Source organism: Lathyrus oleraceus, chromosome 5 (genome assembly GCF_024323335.1).
Source record: "Lathyrus oleraceus cultivar Zhongwan6 chromosome 5, CAAS_Psat_ZW6_1.0, whole genome shotgun sequence".
NCBI classification, from domain to species: domain Eukaryota; kingdom Viridiplantae; phylum Streptophyta; class Magnoliopsida; order Fabales; family Fabaceae; genus Lathyrus; species Lathyrus oleraceus.
The window spans coordinates 146,560,825-146,580,278 of record NC_066583.1 but is presented as its reverse complement, the minus strand read 5'-3'; the positions used below and the strand labels follow the sequence as shown (position 1 = coordinate 146,580,278).

At 37.0% G+C, this 19,454-nt stretch overlaps 3 protein-coding genes across 5 annotated transcripts in view; 2 read left to right on the top strand and 1 right to left on the bottom strand.

Annotated features, from left to right (window-relative positions):
- Positions 1–923: 923 nt before the first annotated feature.
- On the top strand, positions 924–13,805 carry LOC127078959 (protein PSK SIMULATOR 1). 3 transcript variants are annotated; one of them, XM_051019372.1, is made up of 12 exons: positions 924–1,360; positions 2,058–2,374; positions 2,495–2,587; positions 2,692–2,782; positions 9,274–9,352; positions 9,797–9,897; positions 10,131–10,200; positions 10,737–10,879; positions 11,148–11,264; positions 13,039–13,115; positions 13,255–13,299; positions 13,426–13,805. In XM_051019372.1, the coding sequence occupies exons 1-12, from the start codon at positions 1,085–1,087 to the stop codon at positions 13,433–13,435; spliced, it is 1,419 nt and encodes a 472-aa protein (XP_050875329.1). In that variant the 5' UTR covers positions 924–1,084; the 3' UTR covers positions 13,436–13,805. The 3 variants fall into 3 exon arrangements, with proteins under 3 accessions (XP_050875329.1, XP_050875328.1, XP_050875330.1); XM_051019371.1 differs by having other exon boundaries at positions 13,398–13,805; XM_051019373.1 differs by lacking the exons at positions 9,274–9,352; positions 9,797–9,897 and having other exon boundaries at positions 13,398–13,805.
- LOC127078962 (uncharacterized) overlaps positions 3,192–19,454 on the bottom strand; it is a 30,813-nt gene continuing 14,550 nt past the window's right edge. Inside the window, exon 2 of the mRNA XM_051019380.1 lies at positions 3,192–6,986. Coding sequence (XP_050875337.1) covers positions 6,951–6,986 — 36 coding nt within the window. The 3' untranslated portion in view covers positions 3,192–6,950. The remainder of the gene's footprint in view (positions 6,987–19,454) is intronic.
- Positions 11,272–19,454, top strand: part of LOC127078963 (uncharacterized) — a 27,122-nt gene continuing 18,939 nt past the window's right edge. The window contains exon 1 of the mRNA XM_051019381.1: positions 11,272–11,654. The gene's annotated coding sequence lies outside the window, so the exon portion shown is untranslated. The remainder of the gene's footprint in view (positions 11,655–19,454) is intronic.

The window sequence follows — 19,454 nt, the reverse complement described above, 5'->3', positions numbered from 1 at the left end:
TGATTTATCAAGGATAATACATGTACACATATTTTTTTTACACCTCTCTAGATTTTGTATTATATTTAGATTGATGAAATGAAATGATATAAAAAGGATGAAATGAGGTTAAACAAGTTGGAATGCATTCAATCACATCCCTTCACTTTTCATATTTTTTTGTACTCTTAGATTTGAGCAAAATGAAAAAATTACTCCTAGGCATGACAACGGAGCGGGTCGGGGACGGTTTTTACCTCCCCCAAACCCAAATCCGAATTCCCAAACAATTCCCGTTCCCCGCCCCAAATCCAAACGAGGATGGAGAATTAAAACTCAAACCCGTCCCAAACGGGTTCAGATTGAGTTCGGGTATCCCCGCTCCGCCATCATCCATTTAATAAAATCAATTTTTAAATAAAAATATTTATTTTTTAAAAAATCAAATTATATTACAAATAATAAAATAAAACAATCTAAAAAAATTCCATACATACATTTCGAATATTTTAAATAATTAATACAAATCAAAATATCAAAACATTGACCACTTATTTAATATTCTAAATTATCAAAAATAAATAATAATATACATAATAAAGTAAACGGGACGGGTTCGGGATGAGTATTAGTATCCCATTACCCGACCCATCCCTATATTTTATAATCATGGAAGACCCAAATCCAAACCCAAATCCAATCAAAACGGGTTTTCCCCGTCAACTTCGGGGTAAATTTGAGTGGATACCCTCAGATACGTGTTATCTTACCATGCCTAATTCTATCATAAATTACTCGATTAATAAGATAATATCTTTATTCATAAAATACTCATTTAAAATGGAATGAAATAATTATAAAAAATAAAATGAAGCAAAACATTTCATCTGATTCCTTGTACTCTTTGATTTAAGTGAAATAAAAAAATTATTCTCTTTTATCATAAAATACTCTATCAATAGAATAATATCATTATTCAATTCCATTTCACTTCACTTCATTTCACTCAAATTTGTTTTACAATTCTAGGCCAGTTTATTTTACAATATCCATAAATGAATGGAGAGTGTCAATAATTCAATTATTGGTACCATTTTCTCAACTAATGGGATTCCTTAAGAAAAAGAAAAGTCCTGCCGGAGTCAATGCCGACGAAGTTTACTACGACGGAATCCCACGCTACGTCGAGGTTGACCGCGTCTTTGCCAACTCCGATAGCTCTCTTAAACCTTTTACTATCAACAACCCCGCTGATATCACTGCGCCGCCTTACTTTCCCGAAATCACGGAGACAAATCCGGCCGGAGTCACCGCTGATGAAGTTTTATCCGACGGAATCCCACGCTATGCCGACAAGCTTAGCGCAAAGCAACCTACCGTTGTTAGTGTACCTTTAACCGTTTCTGTATTCTCGATGTATTGTTTATATATCATTAACGAAACTCCCAATCACACCTAATTTCTTGATGAATCTAGACTAGTTTATGTGATTTCTATTATGAGAATGAAGAGGATCATCATTTGCAAGTATTTGTTCTTGCATGGGACTGTCATTTCATAGCACGCCAACCTCTATTGGTTATCAGTTTACTTATTAGAAAGGAGTTTTTGCTGCTCGAATCTTAGAATAATGATTAAAGATGAGTGTTGTTGCAAATAGGATTTAGGGTTTGTTCATTGCTAATAAGGAGTTTTAGATTTGTGTTGTTTATCTTATTTCAAATTGTGTTTAGGTTGTTTGTCATGATAACAAAATTGCTCTTCTTAAGTGCTTTGGATGTCAACTGGCATTGTTTCATACATATAAGTTACAACATTTCATGGGATTTTTACCTTTAGTTTAAGATTTTAGGAGAGTTTGTCCTTGACTTGTTATCCAAGAAAGCTTCAATGGCCATGACTCAATGTCTAGTACCTATTCTGCATTAATTAAAATGGTCCTTATGCATTGTGTATGAATCAGTCCTGAATGGCTATTTGTGAGGAGGCTTATTTAAAAGCATTCATTGGCTTATGTCTATAAAAGTTTATGTAGGTGAAAAATTAAGATATCATATACTGAGTTTTTTCTATTTCAGGTATCGGAGGTGAGTTCACGTTTGGGAAGAGCTAGACCAGGGAAAGTATTGGGTTTTTTGGATAGTATTGGAAGCAGCATGACAAATTTAAGCGCTAGCAGTAAGTTTGTTTCGAGGGCTGCAGTTAATGGGACTAGAATTTCCATCTTAGCATTTGAGGTTGCAAACACTATTATCAAAGGTTATCGACTTATGCAATCTCTTTCCACACAAAATATAAGGCATCTAAAAGAAGAGGTGCTTCTTTCAGAGGCTGTCCATGATTTAGTGTCAAAGGAAAAAGATGAGCTTCTTAGGATTGTTGCCGCAGACAAGTGGTAAGTACTGGCCCTGTTGGATTAATTAAATAATGACTTGAGCTTTTTGTTTTGTCTTACACTTTCAACACCATTGGAAACATAAAAGTCAGTGGTATATGGTTTGGGTTTTGTTGTTAGGCATGAGTTGAAAGTTTTTTCTGAAGAGGTGAGCCGTTTTGGAAATCGTTCAAAGGATCCTCAGTGGCGCAACTTAGACTGTTACTTTGAGAAGTAATGTAAATTGTACTTGCTCATTCATCTAGCCTTTCATTTGATAAAACTTATTTAGCCTTTCATATATTATTCTCAGCGTCTTTTTTTCTTTTACATCTTAGGATTAGCAAAGAATCAAGTGCTCAAAGACTATCAAGAGACGAAGCAGAATCAATAATGCAAGAACTGATGACTTCGGCCCAATTTACAGTTGTGAGTCTATTCTTTTATGTCACCAAATAAAATATGTAGTTTTGCTTGGAGATTGATAGTCAGTACATTTGAAGCTGGAAATATAAGGAAATAAAACAAATGAATTGTGGTGAAAGTATTTGCAATAACAAAACAATTACTCAAGCGGCCAAATTAAGTTTATAGGCGATTTCTTATTATACCTCTATTTGAATATCGTTAACCAAATAAGGGAGGGAGTGTTTGTTTTCAAATAGGAAATATTTTATAGGAAGTCATCTTTTGTAATTTTTCAAACAATGTATTATAGAGGAAATTGATCGAAGGATTTCGATCTACATTATAATTTTGCATTACATACCAATTGCAATGGAATTTTGTTACGTATCAAAAAACAGAATGTAATAATATAACAGTACAACAGACAAACAGAGGAGAATGAGAGCTTTATTATATTGAGCAGAAATGGAAAGAGATATAGAAAAGGGAATGTAACCCTAGATCTGACAAGAGCTAGGCTCCTAATAGGAAGCTATAGCTCCCTATACATACTATACATGCTAGTATATCACTATAATCCAAGGCAATCTCTACATTCTCTCTCTGATTCCTTATATCGTGGAAATGGGATGCAAGGTGCTCTCCTCACTCAAGCCACGTCACTATATTGTAACTAACTAGCCACCAATTCCCTTCTTACCCTTCCTTCTAGAATAAACTTTCCAAGTTTGGGGTCCCCTTGGTTCCCTGTACATCAGCTGCTCACGTGGCAATTCTTTCTCAACTAACTGGGGCCTATCAATACCCTCTCCTTCCGCAATGGCCTTGTCCTCAAGGCCAAACTTTGGAAATTGGCTTCTGATCATTATCTCATCCTCCCAAGTTGCTTCTTCTGCTATCTTGCCCTTCCAATGTACCAGGATTTGTCTGATTTCTTCATCTTGTTTTTTCACCTTCCTAGTAGTTAGTACCGCCTCTGGTTCATACACTTTAGTCTGTTCCTCCAATAGATCTGGTAACTCATCCTCTTCATGATAACGGCCCACAACTTTCTTCAGTAATGATACATGAAAAACAGGGTGCACCCTGGACCCCTCTGGTAGCTTTAGTCTGTATGCCACTGCTCCTATCTTCTCAATAATGGGATAAGGACCGTAGTATCTTGCTGCTAATTTAGCACTAATTCTGGTCACTGCCGACTGCTGTCTATGAGCTCTAAGCTTGACAAACACCCACTCCACACATGCAAAACTCCTGTCAGTGCGTTTCTTATTAGCTTGACTTTTCATTTTCTCTTGTGCTCTCAACAATTGGTTCCTCAATTGTCTCAAAGCCTCGTCTCTGTCCAACAAGTCCCTCTGCACAACTTCTACTCTAGTCTCTCCTTGAGTCCATTGAATTAGTTTTGGAGGCGGCCTCCCATAAACTACCTCAAATGGTGTTCTCTCGGTAGCAGCATGAAACGTTGTGTTGAACCAATACTCGGCCTAGTGTATCCAAGTTACCCATGTCCTAGGTTGATCCGCAATGAAGCACCTCAAATAGGTCTCCAAACACCTATTAACCACTTCTGTCTGACCATCCGATTTGGGGTGATATGCGGTACTCATTTTCAGCTTAGTTCCCTGCAGTTTGAACAACTCCTTCCAAAAACTGCTCATAAAAATGGGATCCCTGTCACTCACTATGGAAAGAGGTATGCCATGGAGTTTGACTACCTCCTTACCAAATACTTCGGCAATACTCCTAGCAGTATATGGATGTCGCTGAGGAATAAAATGAGAGTACTTGGACAATCTGTCTACCACCACCAAAATAGCTTCGAAGCCTTTTGATTTTGGCAACCCGGTGATGAAGTCAATCGATATATCTTCCCAAATTTGATGAGGAATGGGTAGAGGTTGTAACAAACCTCCTGGAGATGAAGCTATGTACTTCTGTCTTTGGCAAATGTCGCACCTTCTTACAAAGTCTTGTACGGTTCCTTTCATGCCTATCCAATACACATTAGCAGCTAATCTTCTATAAGTTTTGTAGAACCCCGAATGTCCTCCCTGGGGTGTTGAATGGAATTCCTCTAACAATGTAGGAATTAACAAGGACTTATTGGAAATCACCAACCTACCTTCATACATCAAGACCCCTTGCTTGTACTCATAACCTGGCCATGATTCTGCATTCTGTTGGACCCCTGCTATTATTCTCTGCAACCTTTCATCCTGTTGATTTTCTATTTTAATCTGTTCCTCTTGAAGCCATTTCCATTGGTAATTCATGGTAGCTAACTCCCCTCCCTCATGAATTCTGGATAAAGCATCTGCCCCCTTGTTCAATTTACCCTGTTTGTACAAAATCTCAAAGTCATAACCCAATAATTTAGCAGTCCAGTTCTGCTGTTCTGCAGTTACAATTCTCTGTTGCAGTAGCTGTTTGAGGCTTTTTTGATCAGTTGATACTACAAATTTTCTTCCCAACAAGTATGGTCTCCAGTGTTGGATTGCTAAAACTACTGCCATCAATTCTTTTTCATATGCAGATTTAGCTGAATTCTTCACACCAAGGGCCTTGCTGTAATATGCTATTGGTTTCTTATCTTGCATCAAGATCGCCCCTATTCCTCCTCCGGAAGCATCACACTAAATCAAAAAACTCTTGGAAAAATCGGGTAAAGCTAACACAGGTGCTGATGTAAGCCTCTCCTTCAACTCGTCAAAGGCTTGCTGAGCTTCCACTCCCCATTTGAAACTATCCTTCTTGGTAAGCTCAGTTAATGGTCTAGCAATTTTTCCATAATCCTTTATAAACTTCCTGTAATATCCTGTGAGTCCTAAGAACCCTCTCACCCCTTTTACATTTTTAGGTTGTGGCCATTGCATCACACTGACCACCTTTCCAAGATCTACAGCTACACCGTGTTCTGTGATCATGTGCCCCAAATACTCCACACTCTGCTGGGCAAGAAAACACTTCTTCTTGTTAGCTACTAGGCTGTGATTAGCTAACAAACTCAACACTTCCTCTAAATGCCGCACATGAGTCTCCCAGCTCTTGCTATAGATGAGGATGTCATCAAAGAAGACCAGCACATGTTTCCTCAATAGAGAACGAAAAACATCATTCATTAGGCTTTGGAACGTTGATGGAGCATTCATGAGTCCGAACGGCATCACAAGGAACTCATAATGCCCTTCATGTGTCCTGAAAGCCGTTTTGCACACATCCGATTTCTTCACCCTCACTTGGTGGTATCCCGATTTCAAATCCAATTTCGAAAAGAATTTCGCTCCATGCAACTCATCCAATAACTCTTCGATCACCGGTATAGGAAATTTGTCAGGTACCGTGATCTTATTTAGAGCGCGATAATCAATGCACATTCGCCATGTGCAGTCCTTCTTCTTCACCAAAATCACCGGACTTGAGAACGAACTCGTGTTGTGGCGAATGACCCCCGTTGCTAACATCTCCTTTACCTGCTTCTCTATTTCGCTCTTGTGATGGTGGGGATAGCGATACAGCCTCACGTTTACGGCTCCTTGTCCTTCCACAAGGTTGATTGCATGCTCTTTGTTTCTTTTCGGAGGAAGGCCTAGCACTGTTTGGAACACTTGATCGTATTTCCGTAATACTGTTTCCAACTCCCTTTGTAGCTGGGCAGACAACGTATTTCTTTTAGCCTCTTTGGGTTTTGTTTTCTCTACTGTCCACAATAAATCCTGCATATGGGGCCTGGGCTTACTCAGTATATTCTGCAAAGCCACCGGTGACTTTCTGCACCCCTCCTGTCCTTTAAGAGTCACCCACCTTTTCTCATTCCAAAAACTCATAGTTTGTTGTTTCCAATTAGTAATAGTATCCCCCAAAGTTTTAAGCCACTCAATGCCTAAAACCACATCAATTCCCCCTAATTCAAATAAATGCATTTCTGGGTCTAATTTAAATTCCCCAATACACACTTCCATTCCTCTACACACCCCCTGGGTTGCTATTTGGAGCCCATTCCCCAATTTAACCGTCATTTGAAGAGTAGTATAAACTGGTCAGTCCATTTGATGCACTAATTTCTGAGAAATGAAATTATGTGTTGCCCCACTATCCACCAAAATCAATACCTCTACTCCATGTATTGCTCCTTGGAATTTCATGGTATGATGAGTATTATGTGCAATGTGGTGCAAGTTAAGTACACTCATCTCCACCTTTCCTCTTCATCACCTTCATCCACCTCTATAACCAAGAATTTGGTCTCATCCTCATCATCGCCATCCTCCTCCACAACCAAAATTCTAAGTTGTTTTTCCGGGCATTGGTGCATAGGATGGCATGGACCTCCACACTTAAAACATAATCCCTTTTGCTTCCTTTCCATTAATTCATTGTAAGACAAATGTTTGAAACCCCTATCCCGAGGCCCAATATGTTTCTTTTCGTTTTGGGCTTGTTTGTCTCCTTTGAGCCCACTTACTCCACTCTTAACACTCCCATGCGGCCTAACATCTCTCCCCCTTATCATGACCCAGTCAGATCCAGTTTTCCTTCCTGCTGACCCATTATGAGCTGCTGACCCATTATGAGCTGGATTATACCCAGATCTAGGCCCACGATGAAAACCTGAACCGTTTCCCCCTTTTACCTCCCTCTCAACAGCTCTTGTGACTTGGAGCAATTTTGTTTTGTTCATCTCTCCCATTGCCGCCAAGCTACGTACCTTCCCCCTAATCTCTGCCTTCAACCCATGTAAGAAGTACCCCCGAAATTGTTTCTCCGGAAGCTTCGGAATCTGAGCCGTTAGGTATTCAAACTCAGCGATGTATTCCTTAACCGTTCCCTCTTGCTTCAATTCCGTCAACTGTTCATAAACATCACCCTCACCGTGTCCTCCATACCTCTCCAACAATGCCTCTTTCAACGCTTCCCATGTCAACCCCTCTTCCTCCCCGATCAAGGAATTGAAAAAGTGAATCATTGTTCCCTCCATACTCAGCTGAGCCAAACTCACTTTCATCTCCGGTATCGTGCCCTGAACGCGGTAATACACTTCAGCACGTGAAATCCATCCCGTCGGATCCTCACCATCAAACGCCGACAGTTTCACCTTCTTAACGGACTGACGATACTCCGTCAAAGCATCTCCCCGATGGCTGTCGACAACAGTGCTCTTCGGAGCGCCCTCTACTGTCACCCCCGACGAACCTTTACCGGAAACACTCGCGTCTCCTTCGTCCACAGTCAACGACTTACCCAAGCATTTCTCCAGCATTGCTATCAAATTAGCATGGTTTGTCGTCACTGAGTTCTGCACCTCGACAAGAGTTGAACGCACCTCTGTGATTTCACTCTCCAAAGCTTCGACCCTAGCTTCCATCTTTGTGAACGCTGCTAACGTCACCTTCTTAGGTGGCATTCACTGGCTCGTCGTCGGAATCCGGTAGGTCGGACCACTTGTTACGTATCAAAAAACAGAATGTAATAATATAACAGTACAACAGACAAACAGAGGAGAATGAGAGCTTTATTATATTGAGCAGAAACGGAAAGAGATACAGAAAAGGGAATGTAACCCTAGATCTGACAAGAGCTTTATTATATTGAGCAGAAATGGAAAGAGATACAGAAAAGGGAATGTAAGCCTAGATCTGACAAGAGCTAGGCTCCTAATAGGAAGCTATAGCTCCCTATACATGCTAGTATATCACTATAATCCAAGGCAATCTCTACATTCTCTCTCTGATTCCTTATATCGTGGAAATGGGATGCAAGATGCTCTCCTCACTCAAGCCACGTCACTGTATTGTAATTAATTAGCCACCAATTCTCTTCTTACCCTTCCTTCTAGAATAAACTTTCCAAGCTCGGGGTCCACTTGGTTCCATGTACATCAGCTGCTCACGTGGCAATTCTTTCTCAACTAACTGGGGCCTATCAAATTTTTTTCTCTCCATCACTTTCTCTGTCGAACTTTGTACTTTTTACACGTGTCATGATTTATGCTCAATTAATGAATAAGGAACTTCTGAATTCAACTACTTTAGCTCCGCGTTCAGTTAAAAAAATGCTTTAGTTCTGTGGTAATCTCTTGGGGTACAGTATATTTTTATGTCTGTCATCACCTTACATAATACTTGTTATCGTGTATACATCGAAATTTCATAATTACACTGTTTGGAAATAAAAAGCAATATAATGGTTAGGTGTGCTTCTATGATGCATAGACAGTACTCATACTCTTACAGATACTGGTATGAGATACAACATTTTAAAAAAATCAAGGTACAAATACGCCTAAAAAAGAGTTTCTCTATATAATGAATTAGTTTAGTGCAGAAATAGATTGTCTACTCATCTACACTTTGCATTTACTTTATCTTCAAGGCTTTTTATCAGGCGGCAAAGCAAATGCTTTATTAAGTTTTTCTATTCCATGCACTACTTTCCTTTTATCCAACATAGTTTTTTATGAGGGATTATTTATTTGTAAATACTTTGGAAGATCAATTTTTCTATGACCACAGGAGTTGTACCATAAACTTAACGCGATGACTAGATTTGAACAAGATTTTTGGCATAAGGGTGAAAAGGAGGATCAAAGAGGTAATTGTGGAATATCACCAATGGGCCACGATATGATATGCAACTTAATAAACATAAAAACAAATAGTATCTAGGTTAATAATGAGTAAATATTTCAATATTATTTTTTTCTTCCCAAAGTTTGGTGATCAATTAGATTGTGAAATGTGTGGAACCTTGGGAGTTGGGACTATGTTTACATTGATCATGTAATTGGTTCTGAAAAAAGATTGAAAAAAGATGTATGCTAATATTAAACTACTTTTTGCCATGGACATTGAAATGGATATAATATTTAAGTGTAACAATGTAAATAGACGATTGCTTACTATTACATACTCCTTTTGAAGAGAAGTCACAGCTACCCTTAAGTCTGACTTTGAAGTATATTCTGCGTCTTTGTTCCTGTTAGTCTCTTATCTCATATATATTATTTGACCGTCAGTATCACTCTTCCCTTTATAGGCGATAATAACCTTGCATTCTTGGAAGCAACAATTAAAAGTCAAAGGAAGCAAATTAAAAATATAAAGAAAAAATCATTCTGGTGTAGAAATATGGAGGAGGTAACTACAAATTACTTCTTGATGTGTTCATCTCATCCTCAGTATCATCCTTCCTATTTGTTTAATTCTCTATTAGACTTTCATTGTGTCTGATCCACATGTTAATTGGTTATACTGAAGATACTATAGGGGATTTCTTTTTTATTTGTAGAAGTGAGTTCATCCTGTACATTTCATTCACAAATCAAAAACCGAGAAAAGTTGAGTATAATTCTTTATCTAATGAATTGCAGGTTATTGAGAAGCTTAAAGATATTGTCCATTTTTTACATTTAGAGATACGAAATAACTTTGGGAGTGCAGGTCTGTACCCGCTAAAAGCCATATATGATGTTTTCTTTACTCAATTTATGTTGTTCTAGTGTCAATGTAATAACTATTAGTTTGTATCGCTGTGATTAATTAATTACTCCTTCCGTCTCATAAAAAGTGTCTTATTTGAACAATTCACGGTTCTTAAAAAAATGATTAGATGGGTTGGTTTTGGTGATAAAACTAACATCGTTTACTAGAATACCCCTATTAATTGTAGTTAAAAGAGTGGTTGAATAAAGTGAAAGTTAATAAATAGGGGTATGGTAGTGGAGAAATAATAATAAGTGTTCGCATTGATGTTGTAAAAGGACAATTATTTTGATACAGCAAAAAACGCAAATGTGACACTTTTTATGAGACAGAGGGGTAACATTTTGCTAGCTACTAGGAAAGTCTCAGACATGTTAGACTGTTTGCCTTATTTTGTAATTTATAAATTTGAAAGGAGTAAGAAGTGTCAGCTTTTTAGGACCAATTAGCTGCATTATGTGTTTTTAATCCCATCAAGTTATTGTTGCAATCAGTTTGTAGTGAAAGATGTATTTTGCATGCACGGGTACATGTAGACCAAAAACCAATAATTGGACACATTGGCAATCGCCAAAGATTGGGCGCCGCTGGTCTTGCGTTGCATTATGCAAATATAGTGCTTCAAATTGATACCCTTGTAAGTCAATCTATGTTATTGTGTTTATTTCATTCCATGACTATTCTTTTTTGCACCTTACCCTGAATCAGGTGAAAATATAATTGAGTTTCTAGAAATGCTTGAATTTCTTCCGTGCTACTTGTCTACTTTTCTGTTATTTTCAGATTCATGTTTTTGGTAAAATCTAAAATTTACCCTTTAATCTTTATTTCTTAAGAGGGAAAATCAACCACAAATCTGTTTTGCATTGCCGAGCATTGTAGTGAGTCCATGTTAATGCTTTCAGGTAGCGAGGTCTCTTTCTATGCTAGCAAATACAAGGGATTCATTGTATCAAAACTTGCCCCCAAATATTAAATCAGCTTTGCGTTCCAAATTACCATCCTATCATGTCATAGAAGAGGTATGATTAACACCTTATACTTTTTATTATTGCTGCTTTGTTGAAAAATCAGACAAAATATTACGGTTGGTCTGGACGAGTTAGAATAGATATAGAAAGGCTTTAGCTTGAAGCACCCTTTGCCTCTTGTCCACAACTCAATTGAAGATGGACTTTAGTTGGTTTTGCAGTCAAACTCAATTAACCATCTAGTTAATCTTCAGGGGTTGGCCTAGTGGTGAAGGTTTGAGTTCTGAGAGTGTGCTCCTTTCAAGGTGTCAGGTTTGAATCATGCTAGGTGCAAACAATTCCTGTGTTGGGCCATGTTCATACAAAGTTTTGCGCTGGCTTTAAACGGGGCCCCTGCAAGTAGATGGTGGGATTGGTCCCCTTAGATTAGTCGGTCGCAAGGTCGGATACCAGATTAAAAAAAAAAATTAACCATGTAGTTAACATTAATAGCCAGCCACCCATAGTAATGTGTTAGGATACTCGGTCTGGGCCTTAGTCCAATAATATAGCCCAATAATAATGAATTGGTTAATCCGGCTTATGAACCAATTTCATAGATGGGAAAGGTAGTTAGTTATATAAGAACATGTTTAGTTAGCAAGAAGGCATTCAATATGATTTCTATTAAGAATCTTTTGTGTGGGACAGAGAGAATCATCTCTTCTCTAGGAGCACTTGGTTGTATTTCTGTTTTCACTATTCCATTAATACAATAAATCTCTTCCATCAAATATTTCTCTTATACCTGTAAGCTCTGCTCTATCAACTGGTCAATTGGTCTGACCTGCCGTATTATCGGGGAGGGAGGTGCTAGTATTCTTGTCATTCAAGATGATTGCGGAAGAAGAACAGTTAGAAGAAGGAACGGTTGAGAGAATTGATGCAATTTAAGTGAGAATGGGAAGATTGGAAGAATCTTTCAAATCCTTTATGTTGAGGACAGAGATGGCGAAGCATATGGGTCATATTCCCGCAGAGAATCTTAGCTCTGATTGGAGTGTAATTCCGATAACAAATGCTATGAAAGAGCACTGTGGAATGGAGTTCCAATCAGATGCGAAGCCGGAAAAGGTAGAAGCAGTGGAGAAGAAGGAAACGAGTGTGTTGAACAAAGATGTAATCCTTGTGGCTGAGAAGCCAGAGAAGAAAATCAAGTCACAAACTGTTTGGGTTTTAGAGTCACTGGCATCACCTCTACATCTGATCCAAACCAAAGAGAAGCACGAAAATCAGATTTCGGGTTCTCTCACACTACCTCTGAAACCACCGGACACCGATTCATTTGTGAAGCACCTTCCAAAGCGAAAACCGCCGCCCAAGCCGCCGGATCTGAGCGAATTCGTGAGCAAAGAGAGAGGAGAGATGACGAGCATGGAGAAGAGAGGGGAGGTGATAGCGAAACAACACTTAGATGAAGAATGTTTGGATGTATGTTGGGACTCAGTATCTCACATAGAATCAGACATTATGTCGGATGGAAAAAAGAAAAAGAAAAAACGGAAACAAAGATCCTATAGATTTCTTCCAGCAAGTGATACTATAAAGAAAGAAACACACAATATGAAAATGTATTTCCTTGATTTGGTAAATAATACATGAGAAGTATTTATAGAATACAAAGGACTGAACAAACTGATCTTCCTTAAGAACTTCTAATAGTTACAACAGAAAACAAACTAACAAAAACAGTTGCAAACTTAAGCAGTTGCATATCAATAGATTGGCCTAACATTAATCTTAATTAGAGGTTTGTTGCTAACGCTTTGCTGTCTGGTTTACACAGCTAACTGTAGCAGAAATCAAATATGAGATGAAGAAAACATTACATTGGTTGGTTCCAATTGCCACAAACACATCCAAGTAAGATCTCTGGCTTTTTATCAACTAACTCCTTACTGGCCACATGACAAGCAATCCTTAATCATCAATTTATAACTTTGCTTATAAGATAATCTAATTCTCTTTTACCTTTTCTTTTGGTGTTTTAAAATTTGTTCAGAGCACATCATTGTTTTGGTTGGTTAGGGGAGTGGGAAAACACAGTGTAAGTAGCTAGTCCCTAAGGTTCTTATTTTGAATTAGAAATTTATATGTTTTTCCCTATTGTATTTTCTGATTTTTAATACTTCCTGATTCTTGAAGCTCTGAGGTGGATACGAAAGTTTTTCAGGGCAGCGTAATGCGGATTGAGACATTCCACTATGCCTATAAAGACAAAGTAGAACATTATATTCTTGAACTTCTCTTATGGCTTCACCGCATGGCCATCAAAAGCAAGATTGGTAGTAGGGGTGTGTATGGTTCATAAACTAAATTGAATTGGATAATGTTAATAGTTTGGTTCAGTTTTTAAAATTCACTTTCATAAAATAAAACCAATAAACTTTTAAACCAGTTTTACTTCTGTTAAAAACTGGTTCGTAAAAATCGGTTCATAACTGGTTTGTATTTATGAACCTTCATTGGGGTGCATTATTTTGATGAAATTCCATGATGCAGAATGAAATGTACTTGGAACAAATTTATGAGAGTAGTGTGCTGTTTTATTTATAGCTTGGTAAAAATCAACTTATGCTTTGATAACAGAAGGATTAATACACTAGGGTAGCATAAATTAGGGAGAGGACAAATACAGGAGAAGAAGAATTCAGAGAAGGAAATTAGCTCATACATTGGACATACCCATAGACACTTATTTCCCTCACTCTTTTACTCCCTCTCTTTCTCAATTCGCTTGAGTCTAGAATTATTAATCCTAATCCTAGTGCCTTGCCTTGCACCTTTAAATGGTGTATTGTAATGAGCCAAAAGGAAGTTGAACAAGCTAATAAGTCGGCATAAGACAACGGCAACACAAATCAAGAAGCCCCGTAGTTTGTTGCAGTTAGGAAAAGCGGCTTGGAACTAGCTGAATAGTTTAGAATAAATAAGGTATATTGTGTCAATTTATATATAAGAATGATTCTTGCTACATTATGTATGCGAAAATGTATAATGTATTAGAGCCTGAGCAAATCTTAAGATAAACCTTCAGGGGTTTGATGTTTCTGACACCAAACCTTTGGGGTATTTGAACTTACCTGTTGCATTCAAGACAAGCAAACAAAGAAGAGTCATCAAAGTCTAGTGTTTGGCCTTTGGATGTAAATATGTTTACAAATGCATTGTGGAAGATTGACGTTGGTAGGGATGTGCATATTGTCATCAACGATCCATCTTAAGTTAAAATTTTATATCAAAGAAAATAAGGTATACTTGCTTGAGATAGACTTAGAAGCGTCTCACACTTGTTTTTGAGCCTTGTTGACAATATCAATTATCAAAGGAGCCCAAGACCAACGTTGAAACTAAATGCCCGTCTAAAGAAACAACCTCTCAAGGAGGAAGAAAAGACAGAAACACTATATTTGGAGTCAAGAAAAAAGGTTGAACAACTAGAAGACAAATGAGAATTCGTTGAGATTGTCGTAGAAAGCGATTATATGAAATTTATCAATATAGGGGGCACCTTACCAAAGATCGTACAAGAAAATGCTTGACATAAGTCGTGAAGTCGCTTGTCACTCCTTGTCTTTGCCAAAAACTTCTCGTATGTGGCCCAATGTCATTGAAAGCAGTCACCGGATACGGCAGAGGCAAGCAAAAGATTCGTTGAGGACATCTTGAAAATCAAATATATAATTGAAGCGAAGTACACTACTTGGCTGTGAAACATTCTGATATTAAAAAAGGTCAAACAACAAATGGTGCATGTTAGTTAATTACTCAGACCTCAGTCGAGCCTCTACCCCCAATAATGTCTACCCCTACCAAACACAGATAAACTAGTATATAATTCGTCAGAGTTCAAACTTCTATCATTCATGGATGTATTCGAGCCACAACAATATCCCAATGGATTCTAACGACAGGAAAAAAAATAACATTCATGATAAAGGCATCAAATTTTTTGGTCAGAAGAATGCAGGAGCAAGGAGCAATACTAAAGAATGATGAAAAAAAATTCAAAGACTAGATAGGAAATATGTTGGAGGTATAAATGGATTTGCTACACATGGCCTTGTAGATGGGGAAAGGAGGTGGTAATCAAATATGATTCACAATTGGTCACATCACAAGTCAAGGGAGTGTACATGGCTAAAGATACCATCATACAATAATATTTAGCAATGGTTAAAGCCATTAGGGATAAGTTCAATAAGATAGAAATCCTACATATCTCTGAAGATAAAAATTCAAAGGGCATACCTCTTATCCAAATTGGTCAATTCTAAGTCAAAGGGATTATATACGATTAGTGATTTACAAGACACTACAATGATGGTCATCGAAATATCGGGTCGTATTTCCTCATTTCAATCTTCTACATAATTCACTTTATGAGTGATATTTGGGTTTACCAACTACTTGATGATATGAAGGAAGGGTTGAAGGTTTGAAGATGGGTGTGATCCTACTCTTTGGTGGTAGGCTGCCTTTACAGGCAGGGTTTCACTAATCCACTATTGAAATGTCTAATATATGAAGAATGAAAGAATGTTTTGGAGAAGGTTCACGAAGGAACTACATTTCAGCATCTAGGACGAAGAGTCTTGGCTAAAAATACCTCAAAGGCCATATATTACTGGACGACAATAAACCAAGACGCCAAAGAGAAAATTCAATGGTGCTATAAATGTCAAAGGCACAAGGACATACATATTGCACCATTGGAAGAGACAAGTGTCATATCGTCGTCTTAGTTGTCCACCTACTTGTAGATGAATATCTTTGGACCTTTTCCAATAGCTCTTGGTAAATTAAAATATCTAATTGTGGGCGTCGATTATTTTACAAAGTGAATCGAGGTTGAAACTTTGACAAAGGTTAAAGATCACAACGCCATTCAATTCCTTAAGAGAAACATTCTCACGAGGTTCAAAATCCCATTAATCGTAATAATTGACAACGAGACACAATTCATTGACAAAACATTCTTCAATTTGTTGGACAACTTGCATGTAGCCCAACATTTCACTTCCGTGGAACACCCTTAGACTAACGCCCAAGTAGAGTCGGTGAATGGAGTTTATAAGGGGTCTTAGACAAAAATTGAAAAATGCAAAGGGAAATTAGGCCGAAGAACATCCACATGTTTTATGGGTGTACATGATGATGTCACACTCCTCCACAAATGAAATGCCCTTTTGCATCAATTAAAATATAAAAGTCGTAATCCTCGCTTAGATATGGTAGTTAGGTTGAAGAACCCTACACCCATTGTCAATGGAGAGCAACAAAGAAGGACGTTGAAAAGAGATGGACTTCTTAAAGAATGTTAGGACCTTCTTAAAGAATGTTACGATTGGGTTGTTTTGAGCGAGTTCATAATAAAGAAGAGAATGGAATCAAAATACAACAAGAAGGTGGTACCATGTAACTTCAATCTCCGAGACCTAGTCGTTAGAAAGGACAACATATGAAGAAAAAACACAATTGAAAGAAAATTAGCTCCCAACCAAGAAAGACCTTATTGAATCATCACTAGCATCATTTAGGGAGCGTATAACTTGGAAACACTGAATGATGTTCCCATATCTAGAATTTAGAATGCAACTAAGTTTAAAAAATATCACAGTTTGTTCATTAAAGAAACTATAAGTTACACATTTGATCAATACAAACACTTTTTACACTATTCATTTATTTTTGAGTTATACCTTTTGTTTTCTTTATAAATATCCTACCAAAAAATGCGAGTATGCTCTAAAACCTTACCAAGGATAAAAACGAAGGCAATGTCTTCCCCAGAAGGGGAAACAAAAGTCAAAGTTTGAAACACCGCGATGATGCTCTAAGGACCTCACTCGACCGACTATTATCCTTGGGATGAATGGCCCCCATAAAGTGATCCACCATTTCTCAAGTTTTTAAAGGAGTTTAAGTGTGAACAACCTTGGTTACGATCGTCTCATGAGTTGATACACGAAAAGAATTAGGGCCAAACACATAATATTAAAGAAAATATTAAAGCAATATACACAAATTAAGATTGAGACATTATCTACGACACAATATCCAAGTTACAACAAAAGGGGCGAGAACGAATTCCATGACCCAAGCAAAACCAAATCAACATAAAATAAAGAAGAATACCAATCCTCCAAAATAATTTTCTTGTTCACCACATATTTCTCCACGTCGACCCTCGATCACCCGTTGTACTTTGGGATTTATAACTTCTCAAAAGCCTTACCAAAAACCTCCTCGAAAGTGTTTAGAAGGTTATCATTAGCCCGAGACTTCTCCTACCGGATAAGCTTGTCCTGCTGGCATTTTATAATGTTTCTTTTAAAAAGGAAGTGCATTTTCCCTTCGGCGTCCACCAATTGCTTTTCCTTCAACTCTCGGTCTCCATTATTTTTTCCTAACTCTTGAGAGAGTGAACTCACATCTTCCTCATATTTCTTAAGTTTTTTGTTTGCAAGTTCACTTACTTAGAATAACTCTTCAGTTTCGTTTCCACCTCCTTCATGGTTCCCATCGTCCCGTCTCGCTCTTTTGTAATTGATTAAAGGAAAGAAAAGGACATACGATCAATTCTTGAACAACTTTCAAATGTTAAGGGTTTCTGTTAGACCGAGGTCTCTCTTCCTTATCGACAAACTCCTTTTTTTGCGGTGAATATCAAGCTAAACAAAGTCATGATTTTTGTCACATAGGGCATGCACTCAACAAGAGTCTTCTGACAACCTATTGACTTTATGTAAATTAACTGGTTCATGAAAGCTTTAGGGATGAGGGTCCAAAAATACTAGGAGAAGATGAGAAAAGATTCGTCAAGGCCAACAACAACTTCTCTTTCTTAGGAAGACCATTGTCGAGCCTTGCATGTAGATTTTTCCTCTTGCTAGGAGTGACCCACCAATTAAGGTATAATTGTGACTATAACGCCCCAGATTTTCATCCAAGACATGATTCAAAATTTATTAAAATACTTGTTTAAACAAAATAAAAGGTTTTGAATTTAATCAAATTCAGTGACAATTCAAATTCAAAAGCAAAAAATTACTGCATTTCTAAACTACTTAAATATTTTTAATTTAAAAACCCCTCCGTCCTCACGATCGTGTGACAAGTATCAATCAATCTTGAAACTCTACACTTGTACCTAAAATGTTATTGTAAGGGATCAATTTTCATTAATCACAATCCATGTTAAACTAAACTAGACGAGAGTTAAAAATAAATAAAAAATCTAAATATACTATATCATGTCCAAGAGAATTAAATAAGATTACTCACCAACATTATTAACAACATAACTGTAAGCTTAAAACAGAATACACGTAAGAGTTAATCAAAATTATCAACAATCAATCTTATACCATTGTAAGCAAAAATATGCATGCTCATGAAATTATATGATCCGGATATAATCAATCCTCCATTAAAACATCACACAAAATTTATCACATACAAATGGGAAAAATAGCTCGTCACTGAAGCATCACACAGAAATACACATGTCATGATGATAAAATACAACCATATCACAAAATCAAACACAAGATGCACATGACATGTCATGCATGATGAAGACTAAAATAAAATTCAGTCACTTACACAACCACAAAGTAAAATTAACATTTATTCTCTTTCATCTAAATTTAATATCCTCCACACAAAAAATACCTCTAATAAATAATAATCATTTTCTAAAAATCATCGTAAATTGGAAACATACTAAACATAACTTGAATTAAATACTATGAGGATTCACAAAATATACAAAATCCACCTCATTTTCTTCACACCACTTAGCTATAGTTCACTTGGCACTAGGGCTGGAAATGAATCAAATCAACTCAAAAATAGTTCGAGATTCGATTCGATAATTAATTCGTTGGATTTGGTTCATGAACCAAATGAGTCGAACTTGAGCTCAAAACTAAATTCGTAAAATAAATGAGCTGAACTTGAGTTATGTATAGTTCGACTCGTTAGGTTCATGAGTCGACTCGGTTATATATATATATATATATATATATATATATATATATATATATATATATATATATATATATATATATATATATATAATATTTTTAAATCATATATCTCAATAGTATCATTTAAAAAAATAATGTATTGATTTTATAACCTTTTAACTTATCAAATTAAATATTTTAAAAAATACTTGTGACATTTTTTTATACA

Excerpts from the sequence above, each read along its gene's own strand:
- LOC127078959 (XM_051019371.1), top strand. The coding sequence starts at position 1,085 with ATGGGATTCCTTAAGAAAAAGAAAAGTCCTGCCGGAGTCAATGCCGAC. Across the intron at positions 2,783-9,273 it reads CTTCGGCCCAATTTACAGTT|GAGTTGTACCATAAACTTAA; the intron begins GTGAGTCTATTC and ends CTATGACCACAG. Across the intron at positions 9,898-10,130 it reads GGTGTAGAAATATGGAGGAG|GTTATTGAGAAGCTTAAAGA; the intron begins GTAACTACAAAT and ends AATGAATTGCAG.